Below are 23,958 nucleotides of genomic sequence, written 5' to 3'. Positions count from 1 at the left end.
TGCAATACCTACTGCCTTTGTCAAACCCATCAATTCATAAAAATTTTAAAATAATTTTCCTTCAAATAATACCTATGCTCTTTAATAGGTACTGCTCTCTAATAGGTACTGCAGTTTTGTGTTGTTTGCAATTTTTTAAATTGATTATTCACAAAAAAGAAAATTGCTATTACTTACTCGCAATGATAATCAAAATATTTCAATTAGAACCGAGTGAAACTCTCTCTTCTTATTGTTATCAGAGAAAAGTAATAATTGCAGATATTTTTTTTCTGAACATCAAAATTAATGGACAAGTACTAATTCATAGGAGATGCGAATAAAGAATATTTTGTATGAAAATAACATCGTTTATTGGTAGGTACATTATTCAACAAATCATTTACCTATTTACATAGTTTACTTCTCAGTCATACCATATGGTGTATAAAATATCGCCATTAATTTTTTTCAAAACTTCATAACTGCTCAAAAATTTCTGATAATTTTTTTCTTCATGCACAAACACTTCACTCGTGACAGAAATCTAAAAAACAGTAACATTTTTGGTAAGTACATAAGCTGTTTTTCTTCTCGTTTTAAGAGCATTTAAATTTATTTCCAAAACTTACCCTCAATGGTTTATTTTCGTTTGGATTTTGTAACAAGGAGATGGTATTTTTGACAATTTCGTCATCGTATTCGTATTTGGAAACCATTTCTAATCCAAACTGAATGGATTCAAGTATTTTTAAAATACGATAAATATTAACGGATGGATAATTTTGACTGTACAAAAAATCTGATATTTTTTGAGGTAATGGTTTGTTTACTCCTAGTAAAGAATCCAATCGGATCTGAAAAATTAATAATTATAGGTATTAATACTTACATATACGAGTACATGATAAAGCCTGGAAAAAACGTTGGTACCTAATAATAAATAATTTCTTACTTCGGGGTTAATATTAAATAATTCAGCGATTAGATTATTTTCAAATTGACTCGAATCCATTGCGCCAAGCCTGCTTATACGATCCTTCCAAGTGAGCGGATTACCTTCCAAGGTAAGTAGTCGATATTTCCTTTTATCCTGATCCAATAGTTTTATCAATTCAAACGCTATCGGAGTAGCCCACGTTTCCGATAAGAGAGTAACTCCTGCTTTACTTTGAATGCTATTCAGAGACTAAAAAATAATTCAAAACAAATTGATTAGAATAATTTTAATATGATTAAGTAGGTGCCTTCAGAGAACTCAGTCCATATAAGATGAAAATTGAAAGGTGCTCCGTGCTCACTTCATATAACTTTGAAGCTGATTCTTTTATGGAAATTTTGCTCGTTCCGATGTTAGAGCAAAAAGCTGGACTCATAAGGTTTGACAGCAAACTTTTCAATGGTTTAGGGCCAAGAGTGGAAAATATAAAAATTGGGAAGCAGTCTTTTAGACTCGAATATCGAGGCGTTTTTGTGGTAACTTCGACGAATTCCAATTTATCCGATAAATCATCAGCGATTTCCTCCAGAATACTAATATCGTGAGGTAAATAATTCCTTAACGCTGACTCGGCAGTTTTTTTTCCTGAAAGTTGAAAATCATAAGTTGAAACATTTCCAAAAAAAATTTTGATACTCGAATATGATTGCACTAATCGAACCTGTATTTTTGAAACGGTAAAGAGTAGGTGAATTGCTATTGTCGAATCGCGAAAGAACATCGTCGATGAGAGGTAAAACAGCAGATAATTTATGGGCTGATCTGTTACCATGAAATACAACTGCGGGTGATCCTGCAAATCGTCTTGATTCACATTCTTTAAGACCGCCGGAGAATATACTCACGAGATGAATATTTGGGTTGAGTTTTCGAGTTGCCAAGTCCATATAATGGGCTTTTTTGCCGATTGATTCCTTCAAATACGATTTTACTACGAGTTAGTTTTCGTCTTGTTTTGAAAAGTAGGTTGGTAGGTATGAAAAATCTCATCGATTTACCACCGATGCGAAGAATACAGCTTCCAAAGGGGCCATTTTATTAGCATCTTGGACCAGAGCTTCGGCATCTTGAAGGGATTCAGTTTTCTGCGATGGACTCAATGTGATTGTAGCTTTTTTTTGATTTAACAATCGATTATATTTATGAGATATGTATGATCTTACGAAGGAGTTATCAACAGTGACGATGAATTTTCGAGCACCTTTGCTCACCAACCATTCCAGTAATTCGAACCAAGCATGGTTCTTTTTTTCGCCTCCTGCAAAAAACTTTGATGATTATTTTGAAAGTTTTAATAAAAGCTTTTAGCTCTGAAGTCAATTTTTGAGTTTTTGTGAAGTTCTAATTCAGGCTCAGAAGTTCAACCATATAAAAAAGAATGATTACGTACCAAGAATAATATAAGAATGATTATTATCGAAGCGTATCTTTTGATTTACATTCCGGCATAATTCACTTTTTGGTAACCACTTGAAAATGGGTTTAATGTCATCATATTTCGAAAAACTGTAAAGAGCAGAAAAAAATTAATAATCATCATTTGCTTACCTACTACAATGAACCTCATCAACAATATTTTGATAAAAAAATCCTCACTGATTATTTTCAGGAATTTCTTGAATTTGAACATTACTTTTAAATGGTACTACGACGCCATTTTTGATCCCATCTTCAACTAAAGCTCTTAAGTTTTGTTTTTTGTTTTCAGACAGTCTGGCCAGTAGTTTCAATATTTTATTCGGGATCATGATAAATGAAAGATCTTTCATAAATGGGTATAATCCTGGAAATCATGATTATTATTTGTAGAAAATTGTTTCGCTAATCTATTTTAATTAATACGTGGATTTTCAAAAAAAAAAAAATAATAAAATAAATGCTGGAGGATTGTAACCAAGTTTCATATAGACATTCGTTTTGAGTTGAAAGCTAAATACTAAAAGAAATGTAAAAATTTAAGCTCAAGAGGTACCGCTGAACGGAAGTAAGTTGCTCTCAAAGAATAAGAAAAATGACCCAAATCCAAAGGATAGTACCTATTTTAGATTCTACGTTGACCAAGGGCATTGCCATCAAAATCCACGTTCATGTTTAAAGTTCTACTGAGCGGTTTGAAAATTTGCAAATCGCTCATTTTCGAGAAAACTCGACAATGACGTGTTTTGAAAAATATTTCGCATTAATTAATATACCAAAATATTTTTCTAGATTTTTTGATATTGGCAATTATGAGCAAAAAATTGGAATTAAAATGTGTTCCAAAATATTTTTCAAGTTTTAAGAACGGTATCTTTCGATATTTTGGAATAATTAATGCGAAACATTTGAGAAGAAAAAAATTTCAAAACATGGCCATTTTCCCCAAAACAGCCTGAGCAGGGGCTAGAATGAAAAAATCGTGATTTTTTAGATAATGTTATCTCTTTGAGAATTCATATTTTCCCTTCATGGGCACCTCAGAAGCCAAACAATTTCTGAGTACTTTATTTCAACTCAAAATAGGCCTAAAGGTCTTTGATCAAAATCATCCAACATTATTTTTTTCGATCCACCCTGGTGAATAGACTTATTCGACGATAAACATAATAAAGTCTTGTAAAATGCTTTTAGTGATTTTAATAAGATTTGATTTTATGGTAGTTACCTAGCTGTTGGGATTCACAGTCATTTGTTTTACCAATTTGGACAAAACAGCCCAGAAGACTAGTGCAATTCATGGACTCTTGGATACTTTCCATTCCGGACAAACAATTCACAACCAGGCTTACTCCGACTCCCTTGGTCATTTTAAATATTTCGGCTTTAAGCGAGCACTTTTCCAAATTGAATATTCGTTTTTCGTCAAGCTGTAAAAAATATTAATATAATACAGAATAGGCACCTGCATATTTTTACATTGATCATGAATGTCAAATTATAGGTACTCTTACATGCGGGAATTTTTTCTTTATTAAATCAGCTTCTTCGTCACTGGACACACTGACGTAGACTGTGTACTTCCTACTTAGAGAAATCAAGATGCAAGCTTCACAAAAAGGTCCTTCATCACTAACGTTGATCAAAACCGAACTGACGTACTGTTTGCCTCGAATTACTGGTGCATCCAGAATGTAATAAGCCTACAAAATGTGAAAAATGATTAAAATTCTAAATGAACTCGTAAATGTGTACCTCTCAACCCTAAAAGCGAGCAAACATTCACACATGATTTTTAAATAGTTTGCCTAACTTTCCTGTAAAAGTACATAACTCAAGTACGAAGGATTCAAAAATGTATAATTCGTAGGAATTTTAATAACTTTTTGTTTTTTAATGTAGGTAAGGCAAGTAAAAATTTTTCATTTTAAACAATTTGTTTTTATTGCGCTTCTTCACTACTGGTAGGTATAGGAACATCATTATAAGATGAATATTTTTGTATATTGCTTTACTTGTGTGTAAATAAACGGTACAGTGACAGCATCTTCCAGGCTCCAATCATCCGGCAGGTTCCATTTCAGAATAGAATCAGGTTTGGATACATGATCTTCGGAATTGACGACAGCCAAACCCATTACTCTTTCACCAGTATCCTGAACTCCGGAGTATTCAATCCCATAATTCCGAATCTGCAATGATAATTTTAATAATCAAATAATTTCAGAATTATGTAATTTTTTGTGGTGAGTTTATTGTATAGGTACTTTATTATCTTCAGATTGTTCGATTTCTCTATCACAGCCAAGATATTGTAAATACACCGATTCCATCCTGATATCATAATAAATATTTGAGATCAAAAACCGAGCTTTTAAAATACGAGTTGTGATTTTTTTTTATAACTTTGAACTTACTGAATATCTCCAGGAATGTCAGCGACATTTTTCGAACTTTCTTCCAGTTTTGATTGATTTTCTGAGATACTTCGATATGAACCCCATTCTCCATTTTGGAGCACTGATATCGAAGAATCTCGAGTGAGTTCACTTTTCAGATCGGATTCACTTGGCGTATTTTTATCCATAACAAACAAACACCTGTTTCAATCAATGCAATTTGAATTAGGGACGTAGTTGATACGTAAGTTTTTTTTTTTTTTTTTTCTTTAAAAATTCCATCATTATCTTCAGCTACATGATGGTTTTTGAAAGAGATAAGTATACCTACCTCGGATCCGAAGGGTTTTTGTGCTCCTCAAGCATAGACGATAAATCAGCTGAATCCGTGTTCCGTTTGACAACGAACAAGAGCTCAGATTTACTGTTTTCTGGATAATATTCAGTTGGTCCATCTCCATTTGTAATTTGAATGCGTATATCATCTAATAAAGATTTCTAAAATGAACAAAATATATTGGCCTCTTGAAAGAAATTACATAATCAGGTAAAAAAATAATACCTATCATAATTTTTTAAAAATAAAATCAAATTATCAAGTAGGTATCATACCCATAAATCTACCTATTACTATCTATTGATTAAGTGATTAGAAATAATACTTAGCTCATAAACACCCACCCTTTTATATAGATAAAATGTTTTATCATCAAGTTTCTGCTTCACGACTTGTTCAAAAACATCATCAGTTTCTGGTAGTAAAGCTTTGTCCTCAAAATTTGAGGTAACTACAAAGAAAGCATCAGCTGAATATTTTCCAACATCGCATAGCTGATTTGTGACTAGCATGAAGAATTCATCTCTGGACGTGTATTTATTTAATAATGCTTGCTTCTGTTCATAGAAAAGTACCTTCGTCTGAAAAACAACACTTTCATCAATCAGTAGGTTACAAATAAAATTAATCAAAATATGTACATACTTAATAAATTCATGTAAGGTAGCTATAAGTAGGCGGTGATGTTTCAAGTTCAAATAAAATACGAGTAGGTACAAACCTTCAAAGTATCGCAGTTTCTCACAACATGTTTCAATAAAGTAGCACAACTCAAATGATTTTCCATTATGATTTTCAGCTTTGTCTCGCGTTTTTGGGACATGTCGCTAAAATTATCAGCAGCTATTTCTAAGCATAATTTACACAATTCTTCAGCACTCTATAACATTATTGCAGACATACCTGCGTTATGAAATTCGAAAAATAATACTTTTTACGAATGAACAGTTCTTGGATTTTTAGAAGTTTTTTGAAAAAAAACTCTAGTTGGCTAAAATTAAAATGACAGAGCTTTTGTACGACCCTGTTGACAATTTTACTAGCAGAATGCTAGCATTAGTAGCACCCACCTAGCATGAGTAGCAGGAAACTAGCATGATACTAGCGTTATGCTAGCATGAAATGAACTAGCATAACATGCTAGCAAAATGCCAGCTTATTACTAGCACGATACAAACTAGCAAGAAGTATGTTAGCAATGAGCTAGCTACATGCTAGCAACATAACTACCGAATGAAGCTAGCATTTCCCGCTAGCAAAATGCTATCATATATCTTATATCTAGCATGAGATGAGCTAGCACAATGCATGCTAGCAATATGCTAGTTAAACCCTTGCCTGTCAAATACCAAGTGATGCTAGCAGTTCATGCTAGCATGATGCTATCATATCGCTAGCATGGGGTGAGCTAGCAAAATGTATGCGAACAATGTGCTAGTCAAACCCTTGGCTCATAATTACCTAGTAATGCCAGTTGTCCCTGCTAGCATGATGCTATCATATTGCTAATGCGAGATTATCTAGCAAAATGTATGCTAGGGATATGCTAGTTAAAACCCAGCACCATAATTATCGAGTGATCCCAGCAGTTCCTGCTAGCAAAATTCTAGCATAATATTAGCCTGAGATGAGCTAGCACAATGTATGCTAGCAACATGCTAGTTATATTCTAGCATCATAATTACCGAGCGATGCTGGTAGTTTCTCCTAGCATAAAGCTACCATGTTGCTAGCATGATATGAGCTAGTAAAAAGTACACTAGCCATACACTAATTAATCCTGGGAGAATGATTATCTTATTAACAATTTTACTAGCAGAATGCTAGCATTAGTAGCAGAATACTAGCACGGTGCTAGCATGGAATCAACTAGCAGATTACCAGTTAGAATGGTGTTAGCACTTAGCACTTTGCCAGCAGACATTTTATTGGAAAATTCATCCTAGCATTGAACTGGTATGATGCTAGCATGCGGTGAACTAGCAAAAGACAGGCCAGCAATTTGCTGGTTACATGCTAGCAGCATAACCACCGAGTAAAGCTAGCAGTCACTACTAGCAAATTGCTAGTGCATTGCTAGCACCCTGTAATGGTGCTAGCATGAGGTGAACTAGCAAAAGGCATGCTAGCAATCTGCTAGTTACATGCTAGAAATACAATCACAGGTAAACTTGCACTAGTCTACTGCTAGGGCTATTCTAACCTTGGTAAAGCTAGCAGTCAAAGTACTAGCATGGTGCTGGATTTTTGTTAAAAGACTTCTTATCCAGGTGCTAGCAGTCAAGTGCTAGCATAATGCTAGCAAATTGCTAGCGTTGTTCTTTAATATGATACACTTAACTTCTCTTAGATGAAGTATGTAGTCAAGTCGAATATAAGCTCAATACAGTTTCCTGTTTAAATTAAGAAGAGTGAAGTTGGCAAACTAATCACTCAGCTTATACTAGCACAAGATGCTAGTGCAATGCTAGTTCTAAACTAGCATTGTAGGGCAATTGCCCATTTTTGGATATTCTTGGGAAACGTACCATAATTAAAAATATACCCTATTCTTTTATAAGGAAATTAATAAACTTCTAGCATTCTACATATTATACACATGCTAGCATATGCTAGCAAAAAGCTAGCAAGATCATGCTAGCACCAGTAGCACCATTTTGAACACCTGCACTAGCGTATCTGCTAGCAAACTGACGCTAGTATAATGCTAGTCCCCCTGCTAGAATTATGCCAGTTGTATGCCAGCATATGCTAGCAACAGTGCTAGCATTCTGCCACTTGCAAATTGTCAATGAGTAACATGGGGAGGGAGGAAGTGAAAGTTTGTGGAGAGGAAAATACACAAAAATATTTTCTAGGGATCTCGGGGTACCAATACTTGACCCACCTTGCCATAAACGTGAATGGCTGATTATAATCGCATGATTAATCTGAAATACGCACCTGACATCTTGGATTCTTATGGGGAACGAATCGTAATTTTTCCAATTTTATGTCTGCGTTCAGCTTTTTTTGCTCGAACTTTTGGTGTTTTACCGAGTGCATTGTTACCAGACCAGGGCAAGTTAGCATATTTGTACTGCGTTGTTTATGACATAACAACGATGTTCCTGCAGAAGATGTTCGAAATTATTATGCATGCAACACTGCGTAGATTAGGTAGGTAGTTAGTTAGATAGATAGATGGCTTCACCTTCTTCTATAGATGAAACCTTTTCAGCAGAAATCTCAAGTCTTCTAATCGTTTGAGTATATAATAGGTCGGTTTCATTTTTAATTTCAGAAAACATGTCAAATTTTAGCAGCGCATCTAAAAACGTTACCCAATTCTTTTGCCACCTTATCTTCGCATAATAATCTACGTAGGTATCAAAATATAAAATCGAATACACGTTTAGTTATGGTACTTAGATACCTACCTATGGTAAATGCACAAGAGGTATGAAAGTATAACTAAAATTAGTTGGGTACTCCTACTTACCATCATCCTTGTATTTCAATACCTCCAAGCTACGGAATGAATCTTTCAAATCATATCCTACATTGTTAAAAACGTTATAGAATTCGTCATCTGAAATGGTGTGCTTGATATCGTGAAATTTTTGATCATCTACAATATTTTTTGAAGTGGGATCAGCTTGATAAAAAATTCCAGTCATTATTTTTGTCGTTTTATTCGAGTTGGACTCATTGTATTTCAAAATTTCAAAATTTCCACTTCCTTTTTGAATAAAAACGGTGAACTTTCGTGGCTCTGTAAACAATTAAATCGTTTAAGTACCAGTCATGCGAACGATCAAAATAATACGTAAATAATTGCTATTAACTTACTCCTCGATGATATGGTCAAATTTTTGAATACTTTCACATTTTCGAAAACAATTGGAAATGACCCCAGGGAAATATTTTTATTGATGGAGAACACCCACCAGGTAAGGTACTAAATGAAAATTAAAAATAATTCATGAATTTTCATTTCGATAAATACGAGTAAACGTAGAGGTGTAAAACATTCGAATCACTTTACCAAATAGAAAGATGCAGGTAACATGATGTGATTATTGATTTTATGGTCCTTTAAATAATGATAGGGCGAATCATCGTTGGCCCGAACTATTATAGGATGTCCACTGTGACTTCCAACCTGAAAAATTGTACCGTAATGAAAATTATGCTGAAAATTCCGTCATAGTCCTTTCATAGTTTCTTTAATAGGTCTATTTCCCCAGGACGACCACTTGTAGTTACCAATCGTTTGTTCTTCGTTTGTGTTCTTTTGCGCATATACTTACCTACTCTTTTTTTGGGCTCTTCCCCCTTTGTTTTTGAAAACCCAGTTTAGTTGGCATGGAGGAATGAAAATCGACCACTTTCACCCCTCCTAACGCAAAGTGGTCTATTTTCGTTTTCCTAGGCCGACCAAAATAGGTTTTCAAAAGTTGAGGGAAGGAGGGAGTACAAAAAAAGAGTACGTGCACAAATGAACACAAACGAGGCACAAACGATTGACACAACTTTCACTCCTCCTACTTGGAATTGGTCGCCTTTGGAAATGGACCTATCTTAAATTTAACCTATTGTGTGATATCGAAATACATACAGGGTGGACAAAAATATCGTTAACCCCTGAAAAAGTTTTCTGCTCAATACTTCGGTTGGTCACAGTTATAGACACTGGACCTGCGGAGTAAGACAACCAACTGCAGGCCGAGGGGAATGGAAACGGTAAAGAAAGTTTGTGTAGGGATAATTTATCCCGCTGAGTGCTCTTGGCTGCGCTGTACTTCAATCCGCAGGCAACGGGGGAAAGGGACCGTAGTGAGTTTTGTGTAGAGCCAATTTCTCCCGCTGAGTGCTCTTGGCTGCGCTGTATTTTGCATGTAGTTTATTGTTCAAGAAATCGACAGCAGCGCAGCCAAGAGCACTCAGCGGGAGAAATTGGCTCTACACAGGTTTTTTTTGGCAAGATGGCTGCCAGTTGGTTGTCTTACTCCGCAGGTCCAGTGTCTATAGTCACAGTGAATGATAATTAATGATAGCATATGATTGGTTGTCGGACTGAGACGATAACTTTCCACCAACCATATGCATCTATTTCACGCTGCCAACCTATATTTTCAATGAGAAACTTTCTCTGGGGTTCATGATATTTCTGTCCACCCTGAACGTAGGTATTTAGCCATTTAGGTACCTACTACCTACCAAATCAAAAGAGCATATTCCAGTGTCTAGTATAATATGTTGCCAACTAGCTAATGGAGCTACCGAAGGAGTTTCCCTAGAAACAGGGTACTCAACAGGAGGATATAAAGCATTTACATTCAGATCACATCCCTCAATATATAATCTGAAAGAAAAAATACCTACACATGTACAATCAGAAAAATTCACTGGTTTTTTGTTCCTTTATTTTCTTCTTTTTCTAAATAAAAAGTAGTTTATACCTTCCAATAGCATTTAAAAGATTTTCCAGATTTTTTTCTTCGTTATTCCTCCTGGTCAGTGGTACATTCGCACAGGTTTCCGGTAAAGATCGTTTCACGATGGCCTGCAGTAATCCATGGGGAGCTATTTCGATAACCAATGCGTCAGAAGGTATATGTTTGCTGCCTTCTTCGAATAAAACGCTGCTTAATAAATTATTAGTGAGGTATTCCGCTGAACAATTTTGAGCCAAAGGTTCATCCCAAACAGCTTCTGGAACCGAAGTGCTAATCCACTTTGATGAACGTTTTGCTGGTTCAGGAATTATCTAAGAAGAGAAATCATATAACAAAATGTTGAAAAAGTGGAGCCAATAAAACGATTTAGTGTAATGATAATCATAATTAAATGGACCTCTCGTAAGCGAGATAAAAGATTAGGCGCAGCAGGAGCAATATGTTTGGAGTGATAAGCTATATTGGCGACGTTGACAGCTTTGGCGAAAATTTTCTGGTCTTGGAGTTGCTTCACGTATGTCTCAACGTCATCGGTGGGCCCACTTAATGTGCAACTGGTGGCTGAATTGTGACAAGCTACTTCAATGCTTTCTGGTAGGACGTTCTTGATTTCGTTGTATCCTTTACCTACGAGTGACATTATCAACGTGAGAATAAGGCGAGATAGTCTGCAGGACAGGGGTGGCTAACAGATTGCTGAAGATGGTGCAAATGCAACTCCATTTTTGACGATGGTCTTCTATTACCTACATATCTTAAAATTTGCACCACCTGTTTGGAAAGCTGTAGCTGCCTCTACTGCAGTGTGATGTGGTATGTTTATACATATGTATCGTGGATAAATTTACCAACTGCCGCCATCATCCCTCGAATTGTTTCTGTTTCTATGGACGCCATTCCTCGAGCATAAGATGATAATACCGCTTGTTCCAAGGTCAAGCATCCGTCTGCATAAGCACAGGCATTTTCACCCACAGAATGTCCAATAATACCATCTGGTTTGATGCCTAATGCTTTTAGAACTTCCACCAGAGCTATCTGAAGAATTACACAAAAAAAAACATTCAATGGACATATTATACGCTTTGAAAATTTTTCACGATTAAAAATAATAAGAACCTATATCTATCTAGCTTACTTGGATTGTGATGATTCCGACAAAAGAATGCATTATATTGTCAAATATGCTGGGATCCTCAGTGGTCAAAATATGGTATAAATCAACTCCTCGAGGTTGCAAAACTCTATGGCATTTTTCTATCACTTTTGCGATAATGGGTAAATCTAGAAGCCCTTTACCCATAGTGTTCCATTGTGAGCCCATTCCAGAGAATAGAAACCAAATAGGACGACTTTTGTTTCCTTTTGTCTGGATTGACAATTATTGGTTAAACGTAATAGGTACCTATTCATTATTTCAAATTACGTGATACAAGTAGGTACGAGAAATATAACAATTTTACATACATCAGACGAACTCTTTCTACAACTGGCTTCGGGTGAAACAACAGTGTATCCTCGAAACACATGATATGGCATATCCGTACCAAAAGCATCGTTTACCAATGAAATGTATTCGGCGTTGAAAACCATCGTTTCAAACTAAAATTAATAATAGTAAAAAGTAAGACTTTTATCTCGTTTAAGAATGCCAATCACAATGATGCCCTTCACTTGGCACTTACTTTTTTAAGAGTATTCAAAATGCCGTCTTCGGTTCGAGCACAAGCCAAAACCAGTCTTGGAAGAACACCTGCAGCAGCCGGTGTAGATGTACTTTGCCTAATCGTAAAAAGAAATACTTATTTCTTAAAAAAAGATGAAGTGAAAAATATTCGGCGAGTTCAGAAGAAGAATGAATAGAAATAATACCCATCTTCTGACAATAGGAAACAATACATACTTTGGATTTTGTCTCAATATAACTTGACTGAGGGCACCTCCCATTCCAACTGAATTTACCATTATTTTATTGCTCGGCAGTTTAGTAGGTTTCGTCACCACCTAATAAAAATAATGATTCATTAATTTCATTACTCTTTTGTCTTTTAGCATGAGTACCTACCAGTCAGTAGTGTGTAGTGAAAAAACAATTCAAAAGAATGAGCTCTTTTCAAGAACGAGAACACGAATTGTCTTAACGATATTTGACGGGATTTTTCCTGCATTTTGTCTGATTTTAGCGTAGGCGCTGGAAAGATAAGCATGGCCCAGCGGCCCCCCGAAAGCTTTGGAGGTGAAACATTTGTGATGCATGGGTACCCCCATGCTAGATGGGTAAGTATTTTCTCTGAGTTTTGTACCTCAACTCTATCTCGCTCTTATAATTTTAACAAACGCGTATGGTACCAAGGTACTCCCTCGTTTGTATTTACTTCAAGTGCTAACCTTCAATTTATTTTCGTTGAATGCTCTGATCTCATCGTTTATTTTTTCAAGATTTTGGTTTGGAGCAATAATGCCAGATTCTAAAGCAAACAATGCTTTGATCAAACTGACATAAGGCGCTGCACTCTCAGCATTACCGACGTTACTCTTCACTGAGCCGACCAACAAAGGCATTTTACCATTTTTGCCTATGGTATCAGCAATGAAATTCGATTCGGATTTGTCGTAGTTCTGTAAATGAGAAAAAAAATGCAGGTAGATTAGGTACGGGCGTAAGACGTTTGCGAACCAACCTATTGTTTGTATTCCTCTTTTGTTGCATTGATTAATGATCTAAAAGTGAGACATTTGCGAACCAACGAGATTCAAATCAAAAATGAACTGTGAGCGAACGAGTGATTCATATTGAAGCCAATGTAAGACATTTGCGAACCAATACCAACCAGTTAGGTGTAGGTAAACATGTTAACACCTTTTTGGCCTAAAAGTGAAACATCATCAACTGATAACTTACGAAGCTCAGTGGTCCAGAAAACACCCTGTCCCCTAATGGCTAAAATTCAATATCTCTGAACCGTTTTTCAAAACTTTGCATAACTTGAGTACCTATACAAATATTTAAAGGGTCATTTCAAAACGAAGATATGTAGCAACTGCAAAGTGACCTAAAAAGTGCAAGTTTTTTTTCCACAAAAATGAGACGACCCATGTCCTATAGAAGGAAAGTAGGATATTCGAATCTATCTTGAAGAGTGGAATGGGTCAATCACCATGCACAAAATATACTTAAATTAGGTAAAGTGAAGGGTTTCTTTAAATATACACATGCCTTGAACTGCTCGTATCTCAAAAATTACATTTCGCAGTTAGGTAAATTTTGAAAATTCAAAATTTGAGTCTTAGCATGTAATAGGAAGAGGAACCCGAAATTCGGACCTGGAATGCCCAGTGGGAGCTTTTTTATATCAGTCGCGTGTTTACAAATTCTCCATGGGAGCTTTTTATTCCCGAGTCTTGGGTATAAGAAAGTCCCCCTGGGGCAATCATAGACCCGAAAATTTGGATGAAAAAGTCCCTCAGGGCATTTGTAAACTCCAGCATAAAAAGTACCCCTGGAACATTCGTAGAGCCGAAAATTGACATGAAAAATTCCCTCGGGGCATTTTGTAGACCCCAGCTTCGGGTGTCATTCAGATGAAATTTTTGGATCGCCATCTTACCCTTTTTACCCTTGAAATGGAGCGAAATTGCAATATGATAGGCATTCTATTCTTCTACTTCTCATATCATATTTACGCAAAAGGACAGTGGTTCGCAAAAGTCCTACTTTTGGGGTTTGGTTCGCAAATGGGTACATTTTGAATTAGAATGTATGAGCATAATGATTGTTTTTCTTCGCTGCCTCCATCCCATTGTGGTTCGCAAACGGGTTGCTTTTCGACTGTCAATTCTCCTATTCATGGTTCGCAAACGGGAACCGGCCATTAGGTACCTACCTAACTATTTTTGTGAATAGGTACTTGAAAATCTCACTGTGTAGACAGCGAATAGGTACTTACTTTAAGACCGCAGGCGCTCATTTCTATAAAAGACACACCTTTGATATGGTCGTAATAATCGTTTGTTTTGTACAAATCAGTCATAGAGTTCTTCAGCAACTCTTCATCGAAATTCAAAAATGAACTAGGGTTCGAACCAAAGTACGTGTATCCCGTGAAGTCAATCGTAGCATATACTCGTTTGGCATCACTAGATCTTTGTATGAACAGAGCAACCATGGATTCACTTCTTCCATAACCATCGGCTACATAATGTTAATTAATGACAATGAGTCAGTCATTTCGAAAACCCCGAATCACCATTTAAGGGGTTATTATACGTTTTTCACTGATTCTGATAGTGCGTTGCGCGCTCTATCAGATCAAGTTAGAAGGTAGCTTAAAAGTGCATATTTCAGCGTTTGTCATTTTGAAAACCTCGTAGGTAACTCCTGCAAGGTTACTGGGTTTTTGAAATCATTTTTTTAGAAGACAAACAAAGAACATTAATTTCATAAACATCAACGTAATTCAATTTTTGAATTTATGCTGTAAAATGGATGACATTTTTGTTGCTTCTTTATTACATTCCCTATTGACAAAAATTGTGCAATTGTGCATACAACATGCTGAAATGCATGCTTTTCTGCATATCACACACATGTGTGAATTTGGACTTTTTCAAAAAACCGCATGCTATTCAACCAGTGAATAGCATGCATAAAAGTAAACCAAAAGTAAGATAAAAAATGAGGAAATTTTAGCAGAAAAATTGCTCAAACTCACTGGCAATACTATCTACTGATTAATTGTGAATTTCAAGACATTCTAAATTTCCAATAGATAATTTTTTCAGAAAAGTTGAAAATTTTTTTTTTAAATTTCTGGCGGGTGCGGGGATTGATCCCAGGTTCCTGCGATGAGCGATCGCTCAACTCAATCGGCCACCTCGCAGCTTAATAGATTAGAGGTTATTTTTGCATAAATGTTATCAATTTTTGGACTTCGAAAAATTTTTACTCACTGGTGCATTTTAGAAAATACTTGGTGCTAGATTGCTTCTGTTTAGCATACAAAAATGTACATTTTTAATGCGATAATGCACGCTTTTACACCAGTCCAAAATCACGCAATGTTATGCATGCTTTTCAGCATAATTTTGTCAATACCCTCAGTAAGTTTGATCACGCGACTCCCACTTTTTGGAGCTATTCTCATGATAATGATAACAGGCAAATGGGAACTCGTATTTTACGAGTGAATTTGAGCGTAATTTTTGCAATTGATCGACTTTTGTGAACTCGTGTTTTAAAATAATGTTTTCTGAAACAAAAGGATCCAGTATCTCAAGAAATGAAAGCATTTGCGCTATTATTTGGTGAGTTTTTACCGAATTTTGACCTCTCAGAGACACTAAAACGATCGTAAAATCCGTTCGTAAGAACTTAGCTTGTACAATTCAGTTCATTGTTCTTCAGGACGACACAAATAACAATTGAAAACTCCGACACTAAAAAAATTCACCGTAGATCGTTCATAATTGAAGTCGAAACTTGGTCATATGCAGGGAAACAGGCAATTCCCGTTTCCTTGCAATCATTATCACGAGAATAGCTCCAATCACGTGATCAAACTTACTGAGCGTGTAGGGTTACTTTAATTAAATCGTTGATTGCAGGTATAACCTCAATGTCCTCAATAAATGAATGAAAATCCATATTCAATCATTTGGGTATTGGAGTTACGGGATTTTCTAGGATCACGTGTCACTTTTCAGGTTTTAAAAAAGGTCATTTCAAAAACCCCATAATTCCACATACTAATTGTAAATTGTGGGAAAATTGTAAAAAAAACTTGGAAATTTTTGGAAAAAAGTCATGAGTTTTATTTTTTGAGAGAATATTCTCCTAGCATTTGAGAATATTTGCGAATATGCGGGAATATTCTCAGAATTATGCGCATTGAGAATATTCTTAGGCCAACACTATCCACATTATCCACATAGCCTATATTTTACAATGGAATATATCGCAGTGTACAAAATTGAAAATCTCAAGTTCTGATAATGGTACTGGAGTATTTGTAATGATAAGACCAATTCACCAATTGATTAGTTCATACGTTTACGGTTTTACTATAAAAATACAGTACACAGACAGTTTTTTTCGTTTCCTGAAAATTTTTTAAAATGCCAGATTGGGGTTTTTGAAATTGGCCAATTCTACTCGTAATAATATGTAAGTAGGTATCATTAAACATGCATTGAGAATTTCAAAGAGTAGTGGTAAAGCATTTTTTTCCACTGAACACTCACTATTTTTATCAAATACTCGAGTTAAAGCATCCATATTTAGTACATTCATCCTGGATAAAATTACACCAAAGATAGGGTGCTGCACGACTGCAGTCGCTCCAACAATGGCCGCTTCTACATGACCTTCGGAGACGTTTTTGTAGGCTTCATGAAGAGCAGTTAGATTACCAAAGAGGTCGTTACAGTAGGTAAAACTAGGTCCTGGAACAGAAAATGATGTTTTGAGCATGGTTGCAACACATATGAAGAGCTCAATTCCAAAATGTGCTTTGTCCAAAGTTTTTGTTTTTTGGCAAATCAAAAACAATATTCGTGAACTCACAAAGACGTTTTAATGTCATTTTTCAATACCAGTAAGTGTAGTGTAATGCATTCCGAATATTTTCCTTGCAATTTTTTTTCTTCAAAATGACACATATTTGTTCAATCTGTGTACAAAGTCGCGAAAAATGGGACTAAGCACTTTTTGGAACTGCATACAGATTAGTTTCAAAAATTATCACGTTGAAATGTGGTACTTGGCACGTTTTGGACTGGTACAATGTTTTGTTAGGTAATGGACTACTGCACCCTATTGGACTTGGCACTTTTTGGAGTGGTAGTTTGGTTGAATAGTTGAATAAAACAAATTTTTTCATGACATTTTGCCGACAAAAACAAAAATTTTTTTAATTCAAGGAAAATGTTTTTGGTCTGTATTTTAGTATGTAAACATTTATGGAAAAATAATAATTTTTTTTTTTAGAAAAGTAAATTTTCAATTTTTGAAAAAAAATCATTTTGAATAATTTATATTTTGCACAAAAATTCATTTGAATGTAGTGTTTTTCTCCTTTTTCGCACATTTTATAATCAATTAATTTCACCTTTTACAACAGGAACACTTTTTTATTCACGAAAAATTAAAATTAAAATTACAAATACATTAAATTTTATAAAATGAGACGCGTTTCGGTCGTCGTAGCGACCATTATCAATCACGAATGAGATGAAAACTGCGAGATACATTGTAGAAGATGTGTAGATGCGTTGGGAAATTATGTAAGGGAGGGAGGGGGGAGGCGATAACAAGAACAAGACGAAAATGCGACGTAAATTATGATCGAGGTAGGATGGGTAGGGGTTGATTTAAAATAGAAAGCAGAGAATCGATAATGCTGTTCGGTGAAATATCATTGACCATGTTGAATTGTGTTGAATTTTCATGGCGTTTTATTTCCAAGAGTTCGAGAGTGCTGAGTCGATGTCCTTTTTCGGCTGTATGCAGTATCACTACGCCTGAGTCAGGTATAAAGTCATGTCCTGATTTTATTAAATGGTCCGCAAAATTACTTCTCCCAAGATGTCTGTTTTTCCAAGCTGAAATGTGTTCTTTTATCCTTATTGTAAAACTTCTCCCAGTTTGGCCTATGTAAGTTGCAGAGCAATTATTGCAAGACAATCGATAAACGCCACTTTTTTCCATTTTCGGAATTTTGTCTCTGGCGTTGCAAAGCAATGACCCTAGCGAATTCGTTGATGAGTAGGCAATTTGAGTATCACTTGTGTCGCTACTTTTGAACACCTGGACCAACTTTGAGGTTGAAGATACATGGAAATTGAATTTTTTGAACTTTTTCTTATCCTGGTGTACTGTGTTGATCAACGTAGTGTTGTTGAGTAATTTTTTGAACCGTATACGATTAAGTAATTTAAAGACAAGATTTTTAGGGTATCCATTATTTTGAGCGATGTGGATGATGGTGTTGAGCTCTTTTTTGTAGGCCTTGGTTGAGGAGAAGGGGGTATTTAACAGACGGTGTATCATATACTGGATACCAGAGGTTTGATGGGAGTGGTGATGGGCTGAAGTACTGTGGATTAAGATGTCCGTGTAGGTAGGTTTTCGATAAACGTCAAATCTGCATTGATTTTCATGTAAAGAAATCGATAGGTCTAAAAAGTTCAGAGTTTTTGCACCTATTTCCATTGTGAATTTGATTGATGGAAAAATGCTGTTGATTTGTGTCAGAAAATCATCTTGTTATCGCCCCCCCTCCCTCCCTTAGATAATTTCCCAACGCATCTACACATCTTCTACAATGTATCTCGCAGTTTTCATCTCATTCGTGATTGATAATGGTCGCTACGACGACCGAAACGCGTCTCATTTTATAAAATTTAATGTATTTGTAATTTTAATTTTTCGTGAATAAAAAAGTGTTGGTGTTGTAAAAGGTGAAATTAATTGATGATCAAAAATTCATTATATATATTTCAAAAGAAAAAAACTTTTGTCAAAAATCAACTTCAAAAAAAATCGAAATAGTAAAAATAATTTGAAAAAAATTAGAAATTTTTTTTGCCTGAGGTCTCAATTGAACTGCCTACCTTCCGTTCCGTAATCCATCATCACTGCCACAGGGCTAGCGCTAAGGATTTTCATTCCGGGTTTTCGAACTATATACAAGCTACCAAACAGTGACAAAAACTACTTTCTCATCGTGCATAAGCATACATGTATGTACATACGTATAAAAGGTGCCCCTTTCGCTGCGGATCGACGATTTTGATCAAAATATTGGACTAAGCACTTTTTGGAATTGTAAAAAAAAATGAAGAGGTTTTCAATGCCCTGGATGGAGGCGTTGCAGGCTAATTTTTGGTTCGTTGACATCCTACCTTTGTGAGTAACGATCTAAACTACAGAATTCCGTCAAAAAACATATTTTTTTTTTTTTTTGGACAAAGCACATTTTGGAATTGAGCTCTTCATATTTATTTCCTATTTATGTCCAGCATTCTAAGATTAAAATATGTTCATTTTAGTTTAAATACTTACCTCTATATTTAGTTGTGGTAAAATAGGTGTGACTAGATAGCACTACATACCTATTTTATGTATTAAGTCAGATAGACTCTCAATAGATGAAGAAAGTGGAGGTGGTAAAAAGTATGAGCTTATTGAGATGAATTCTTCTGTCTCTCGATGACTTGTATTTGGACCGCGTTAGAATGAAGATGTAATTTTGGCTTGATTGTAATTTTTTCCTACTTTTTTTATTGATGTATAATTATTTGATGTGTGTTCATTTGAAGAATTGAAAAACTATGATTTGAATTGAGATATTTGTTATTAATTCAGAGTTTGTGATTTCTAACCATTTATAAAAGTGCTCATCAGGCTAAATATGGAAGCCTAAACGACTGCACTGAGGGTGCTGGTGAAGGCATGGCTCTGCCATGACCTGAGTAGGTGAGCAACAAAATGTCCCTTTAGATATTACCATGATTATAATTATGGTTTTAATGTAAATTTCGTATAAATTGATATAGTCGAATATGACTTATTACTAGCTTTTATTGCTTTTTAAATTGATATGATTCAATTAGGAATTGAATTATTGTTAGTCAAAATTAATTACTTATATGAGAGGGGTTTTGCGATAAGGGCCCTTGTGGTGATATTTCGATTTTTTCAGGAGAGAGAAAACATCGAATTGCTTCGATTTTTTCGATTTTTTTTTTTTTGATTTTCGGGTGCAGTGTTGTATTGCGCATAGGTTGGATGGGAAATTTTGACGAATTCGTTCATCATCGCCTGATATCCGTGATTTAGAAAAGGGACCTTGTGGTGAACAGCCGAATTTACACAACGTTACAGACTACCCCGCAAAAAAATACCGAGAAATTCGGATTCGCCATGAAATTTTACGTAGGTAACAACAATAAAATAATTTTTCCATCGACCTTTTTTTTCTTTTTTTTAAAATCAAAAACAATCGATTTCCCAAAAATGTGAGTTTTTGAGTATTCATGTTCAAGTAATTTTTAAAACGAGAAGTTGATGAGATAGGCGAAATCTGATTGCACCATTCGATTTCTCGTGAAAAAGTAAGTCGGAATCGCCAATAAAAAAAAAAAAAACATCGAATCACCACAAGGACCCATATCGCGAAACGCCTCTCATATATCTCGATAAATGAGATTTCTTTTCTAGATTTAGGTATTTATGAAATACAATACCAGAATGATTGGTTTCTTAGTTTTTACCTGTTTTCTTTTCGAGTTTGATTTTTTAATTTTGTGAACCTAAATTTGTTCAGATGAGATCTTCAACCTCACCTCCTTTGGCTTTTTCACCAAACCATTCATAAGAGAAGGATTTTTAGTTTTCTTATTCTTGAGAATGAATTTTGAAAGTACTCGTACATGAGAAGCTTATGTGGTGTGTTAGGGTTTTCTATACTTATTTCCTATCCAAATGATCCTACGTACCTGTCTAATATTATTCTCCTATGATACCTATTTCCTTACCTATCTATTTCCGATACTAATTCCTAAATGAAGCTGCAGTCAGCCTCGTTTCCCAAAAATATTCCTATTTTATCTTGTAACACACCACATAGTAAAGAAATTCTTAAATCCTAAGTTGAAAAAAAAACTGCATTTGAAAAATAGGTATTAAGAAAATGTTACCAGTCAAATTCAGTGCAAATGAAACTCTATTTGACATCATCGTTTTACTTGAACCTAGCACCCAATAACGACCTTCATCTGAAGCAGCAACTCCATTCGCATCACAATCGCTGTGATCAAATGCCATATAAACTGCGATATGTCTGCCATTTAAATCATACGGATTTATACCTAATGAAGAAAAAACAAGAAAATACTTATCTACTAACTAAGTATACTTGTAAATAAGCAAGTAAGGGTAAGGGCACCAATTATGGACCAGTCCGCAATATGGACCAGCGCCCGTTCTCGTTGGTAATTAGTGCAATCTGTCAGGAAAAAATGTATTCTGATGTATTTTTCATCAAAAAAACGAATGAGACAAAAATTACAACTGTAAAGTCAAAACTCGTTGAGAAATTTACAAAAAACTGTTTTGAGACACTGAAAATTTTTTTTAGTGTGTTTTTCAACTTTTATTAAAATATATATGTGGTGTAATTTTCTAAATGTCATTGATGTTTATAATATCAAAAAAGGATGTAGTTTCTGCTGGAGTGATCAGTTTTTGCTAAAAATGAGGGTATGTACAGAAATTCTTGGTGCAAAGTTTTTTTTTATGGAGTGCGCTAATATGGACCACCTGTGATATTGAATTTTTTACTCATTTTTTACAGCCGCTGAAAAGGGGAATGCTTGAAATACTTTTTTTTGTTCATTTCTACTAATAAATATGATGTTTTGAAACGTAAAAATATGTTTATTTTGAAATTATTTTTTAGGTGGTCCATATTAGATGTCCACAATTTTAAACTGTCATTTTGACACTCGTCATTCAACAATTTAAAAAAAATATTCAAAATTAACCTGAACTGCTTAGAATAAGTTTTTTTGTTCATTTCTACAATAAATATGACCTTTTGAAAAATGTGAAAGTATGTTTATTTTGAAATTTTATTGGTGGTCCATATTAGGCGTCCAAAATTTTGAACTGTCATTTTGACACTCATCACTCAACAATAAAAAAAACACACTTAAAATTGACCTTCACCCCTGAAGTTTTGTACAGTGTTAGTGGAAGGATGGAACTTCATTTTAAGTCTTTGTGGAGGTTTCTACCCCCTATAGTTTTCAGGTGGCAATTTTCCAAAAAAAAGTGGTCCATATTTGGTGCCTCTACCCTTAGGTAGGTACATAATTTTTCGTTTTTTTGATTTTTTTTCAGCAGGGAAAAATTAGGTAGGTATAGATAGATACCTAGGTATCTATTTGAAAAATTGAGAGAATTACCAGCATCCATAATAGCTTCAAAACTTGGTTCTAAACTTTTACGATTTATTATATCAGTGATTTCCGCTACAGAATTATTCAGTTTGAAAACAACAGGATCGAATTCTTTGACATATCTGAATTTTCCGGTGGCAGATGGAAGTACTGTATCAGTATCTATAACATAGGTACAGATAATCATGTTTAATCAATGAGAATACGAATACGTATGTAGGGTAGGCACACCTTGGTACACGTTGTGGCAACTTCAAAGCTGAAATTATGGAATGTCAAACGAAATCTGTGCTTTAGCCCCTCCAAATGATTTCAAACAGTGCGATTTTTCAAAAAGTCATTCAGCCTACTGCCTACTTGTACCGTCACTCCTTCTTTATAGTTTTTAGCCCCAAGGTAATGTCATCCTTACACTGGTATTTGTAATTCACTGGCCATTTATCGGGCTGCAAAGACATGAATGATTTTCCAGCATACAGTTGAGTCTGGAATTCTGGAACACTTTCACAGTTCGGAAATCTACCCGAAACACCAGAAATGACGGTTTCGAATTTATCATCGATATTACTTTCCATATTTTTTCAAAAAAATACTTCGCGAATCTACGTAATGAATGATTTTGTCAAACGTACACTTCACTACGAGTACAATTATCTCATATTTTGAAACAAAAATTGATGATGAACTTTTCACAAAGAATGAATTCTTCAGAAAAAAGACAGCTAGAGCAGGTATACCTATCTAAACTATTGAAATTCAACAGCGCTAGTGGGAACTGTGAGATGAATGGCGGTAAAACACAAATTCCTTGAAACGAAAAATTTCAAAATGAATATTAATGAAGGAATGGGTTTAAGGTTGCGAGTACAGTGACTGTTTGATAATATTAAATGACAACTTTTAATTTTTAAGCGCAGATTATGATTGAATTTCATCGTATTCTTGGTACTAAAAGAGAAACATTGATACTAAATTAGGTAAATAATCCGATGCAACAGTTGTAGCGTCATTTGTTTACTTTGTTAGGTATTCAATTCCATGCAAATTACTGCAATTTGTTTTATGCATATGGTACGCTCGGGTTGGTGAAAATTGAACGTTTGATATTGCACGTGCGAAATCGCCCGTTACAAATTGAACGTGCATCTTAGGATAATTCAACGTCTATGAAAGTTGAACGTTTACTTTACGAGTAAAAAGAAAGTTTCAAAGTCATGCAACCAAAAAAAAAAAAAAAATACAAAAAAACAAAAATCTAAAAAAGAAATTGTCCACAAAAAATCTGCTGGGTAATTTTACGTAAAGAGAAAATTCATGATATCGAAACTTCGCCGAGCAAGAGCAATGATCTCAGCTGCTGAATGATCATTGCTTGGCGACGATATTTCGATATCATGAATTTTTTCATTAAAATTACCCGGCAGA

At 35.0% G+C, this 23,958-nt stretch overlaps 1 protein-coding gene across 1 annotated transcript; it reads right to left on the bottom strand.

Annotated features, from left to right (window-relative positions):
• Nucleotides 1–329: 329 nt before the first annotated feature.
• Nucleotides 330–23,333, bottom strand: LOC135839973 (fatty acid synthase-like). The gene is made up of 35 exons (XM_065356260.1): nt 22,946–23,333; nt 22,540–22,695; nt 21,271–21,441; nt 16,813–17,013; nt 14,520–14,764; nt 12,961–13,191; nt 12,476–12,576; nt 12,258–12,354; nt 12,040–12,174; nt 11,711–11,941; nt 11,421–11,610; nt 10,970–11,199; nt 10,576–10,883; nt 10,334–10,478; nt 9,159–9,275; nt 8,963–9,071; nt 8,613–8,885; nt 8,325–8,489; nt 8,075–8,241; nt 5,853–6,011; nt 5,476–5,712; nt 5,126–5,292; nt 4,813–4,995; nt 4,663–4,729; nt 4,411–4,587; nt 3,910–4,098; nt 3,624–3,825; nt 2,576–2,762; nt 2,370–2,485; nt 1,978–2,237; nt 1,641–1,893; nt 1,281–1,564; nt 935–1,168; nt 612–836; nt 330–526 (listed from the first exon to the last, which is right to left on the bottom strand). The coding sequence occupies exons 1-35, from the start codon at nt 23,106–23,108 to the stop codon at nt 407–409; spliced, it is 6,495 nt and encodes a 2,164-aa protein (XP_065212332.1). The 5' UTR covers nt 23,109–23,333; the 3' UTR covers nt 330–406.
• Nucleotides 23,334–23,958: the final 625 nt, after the last annotated feature.

Source organism: Planococcus citri, chromosome 3 (genome assembly GCF_950023065.1).
Source record: "Planococcus citri chromosome 3, ihPlaCitr1.1, whole genome shotgun sequence".
NCBI classification, from domain to species: Eukaryota; Metazoa; Arthropoda; class Insecta; order Hemiptera; family Pseudococcidae; genus Planococcus; species Planococcus citri.
The sequence above is the reverse complement of the archived record's forward strand: the minus strand, read 5'-3'. Positions and strand labels throughout refer to the sequence as shown.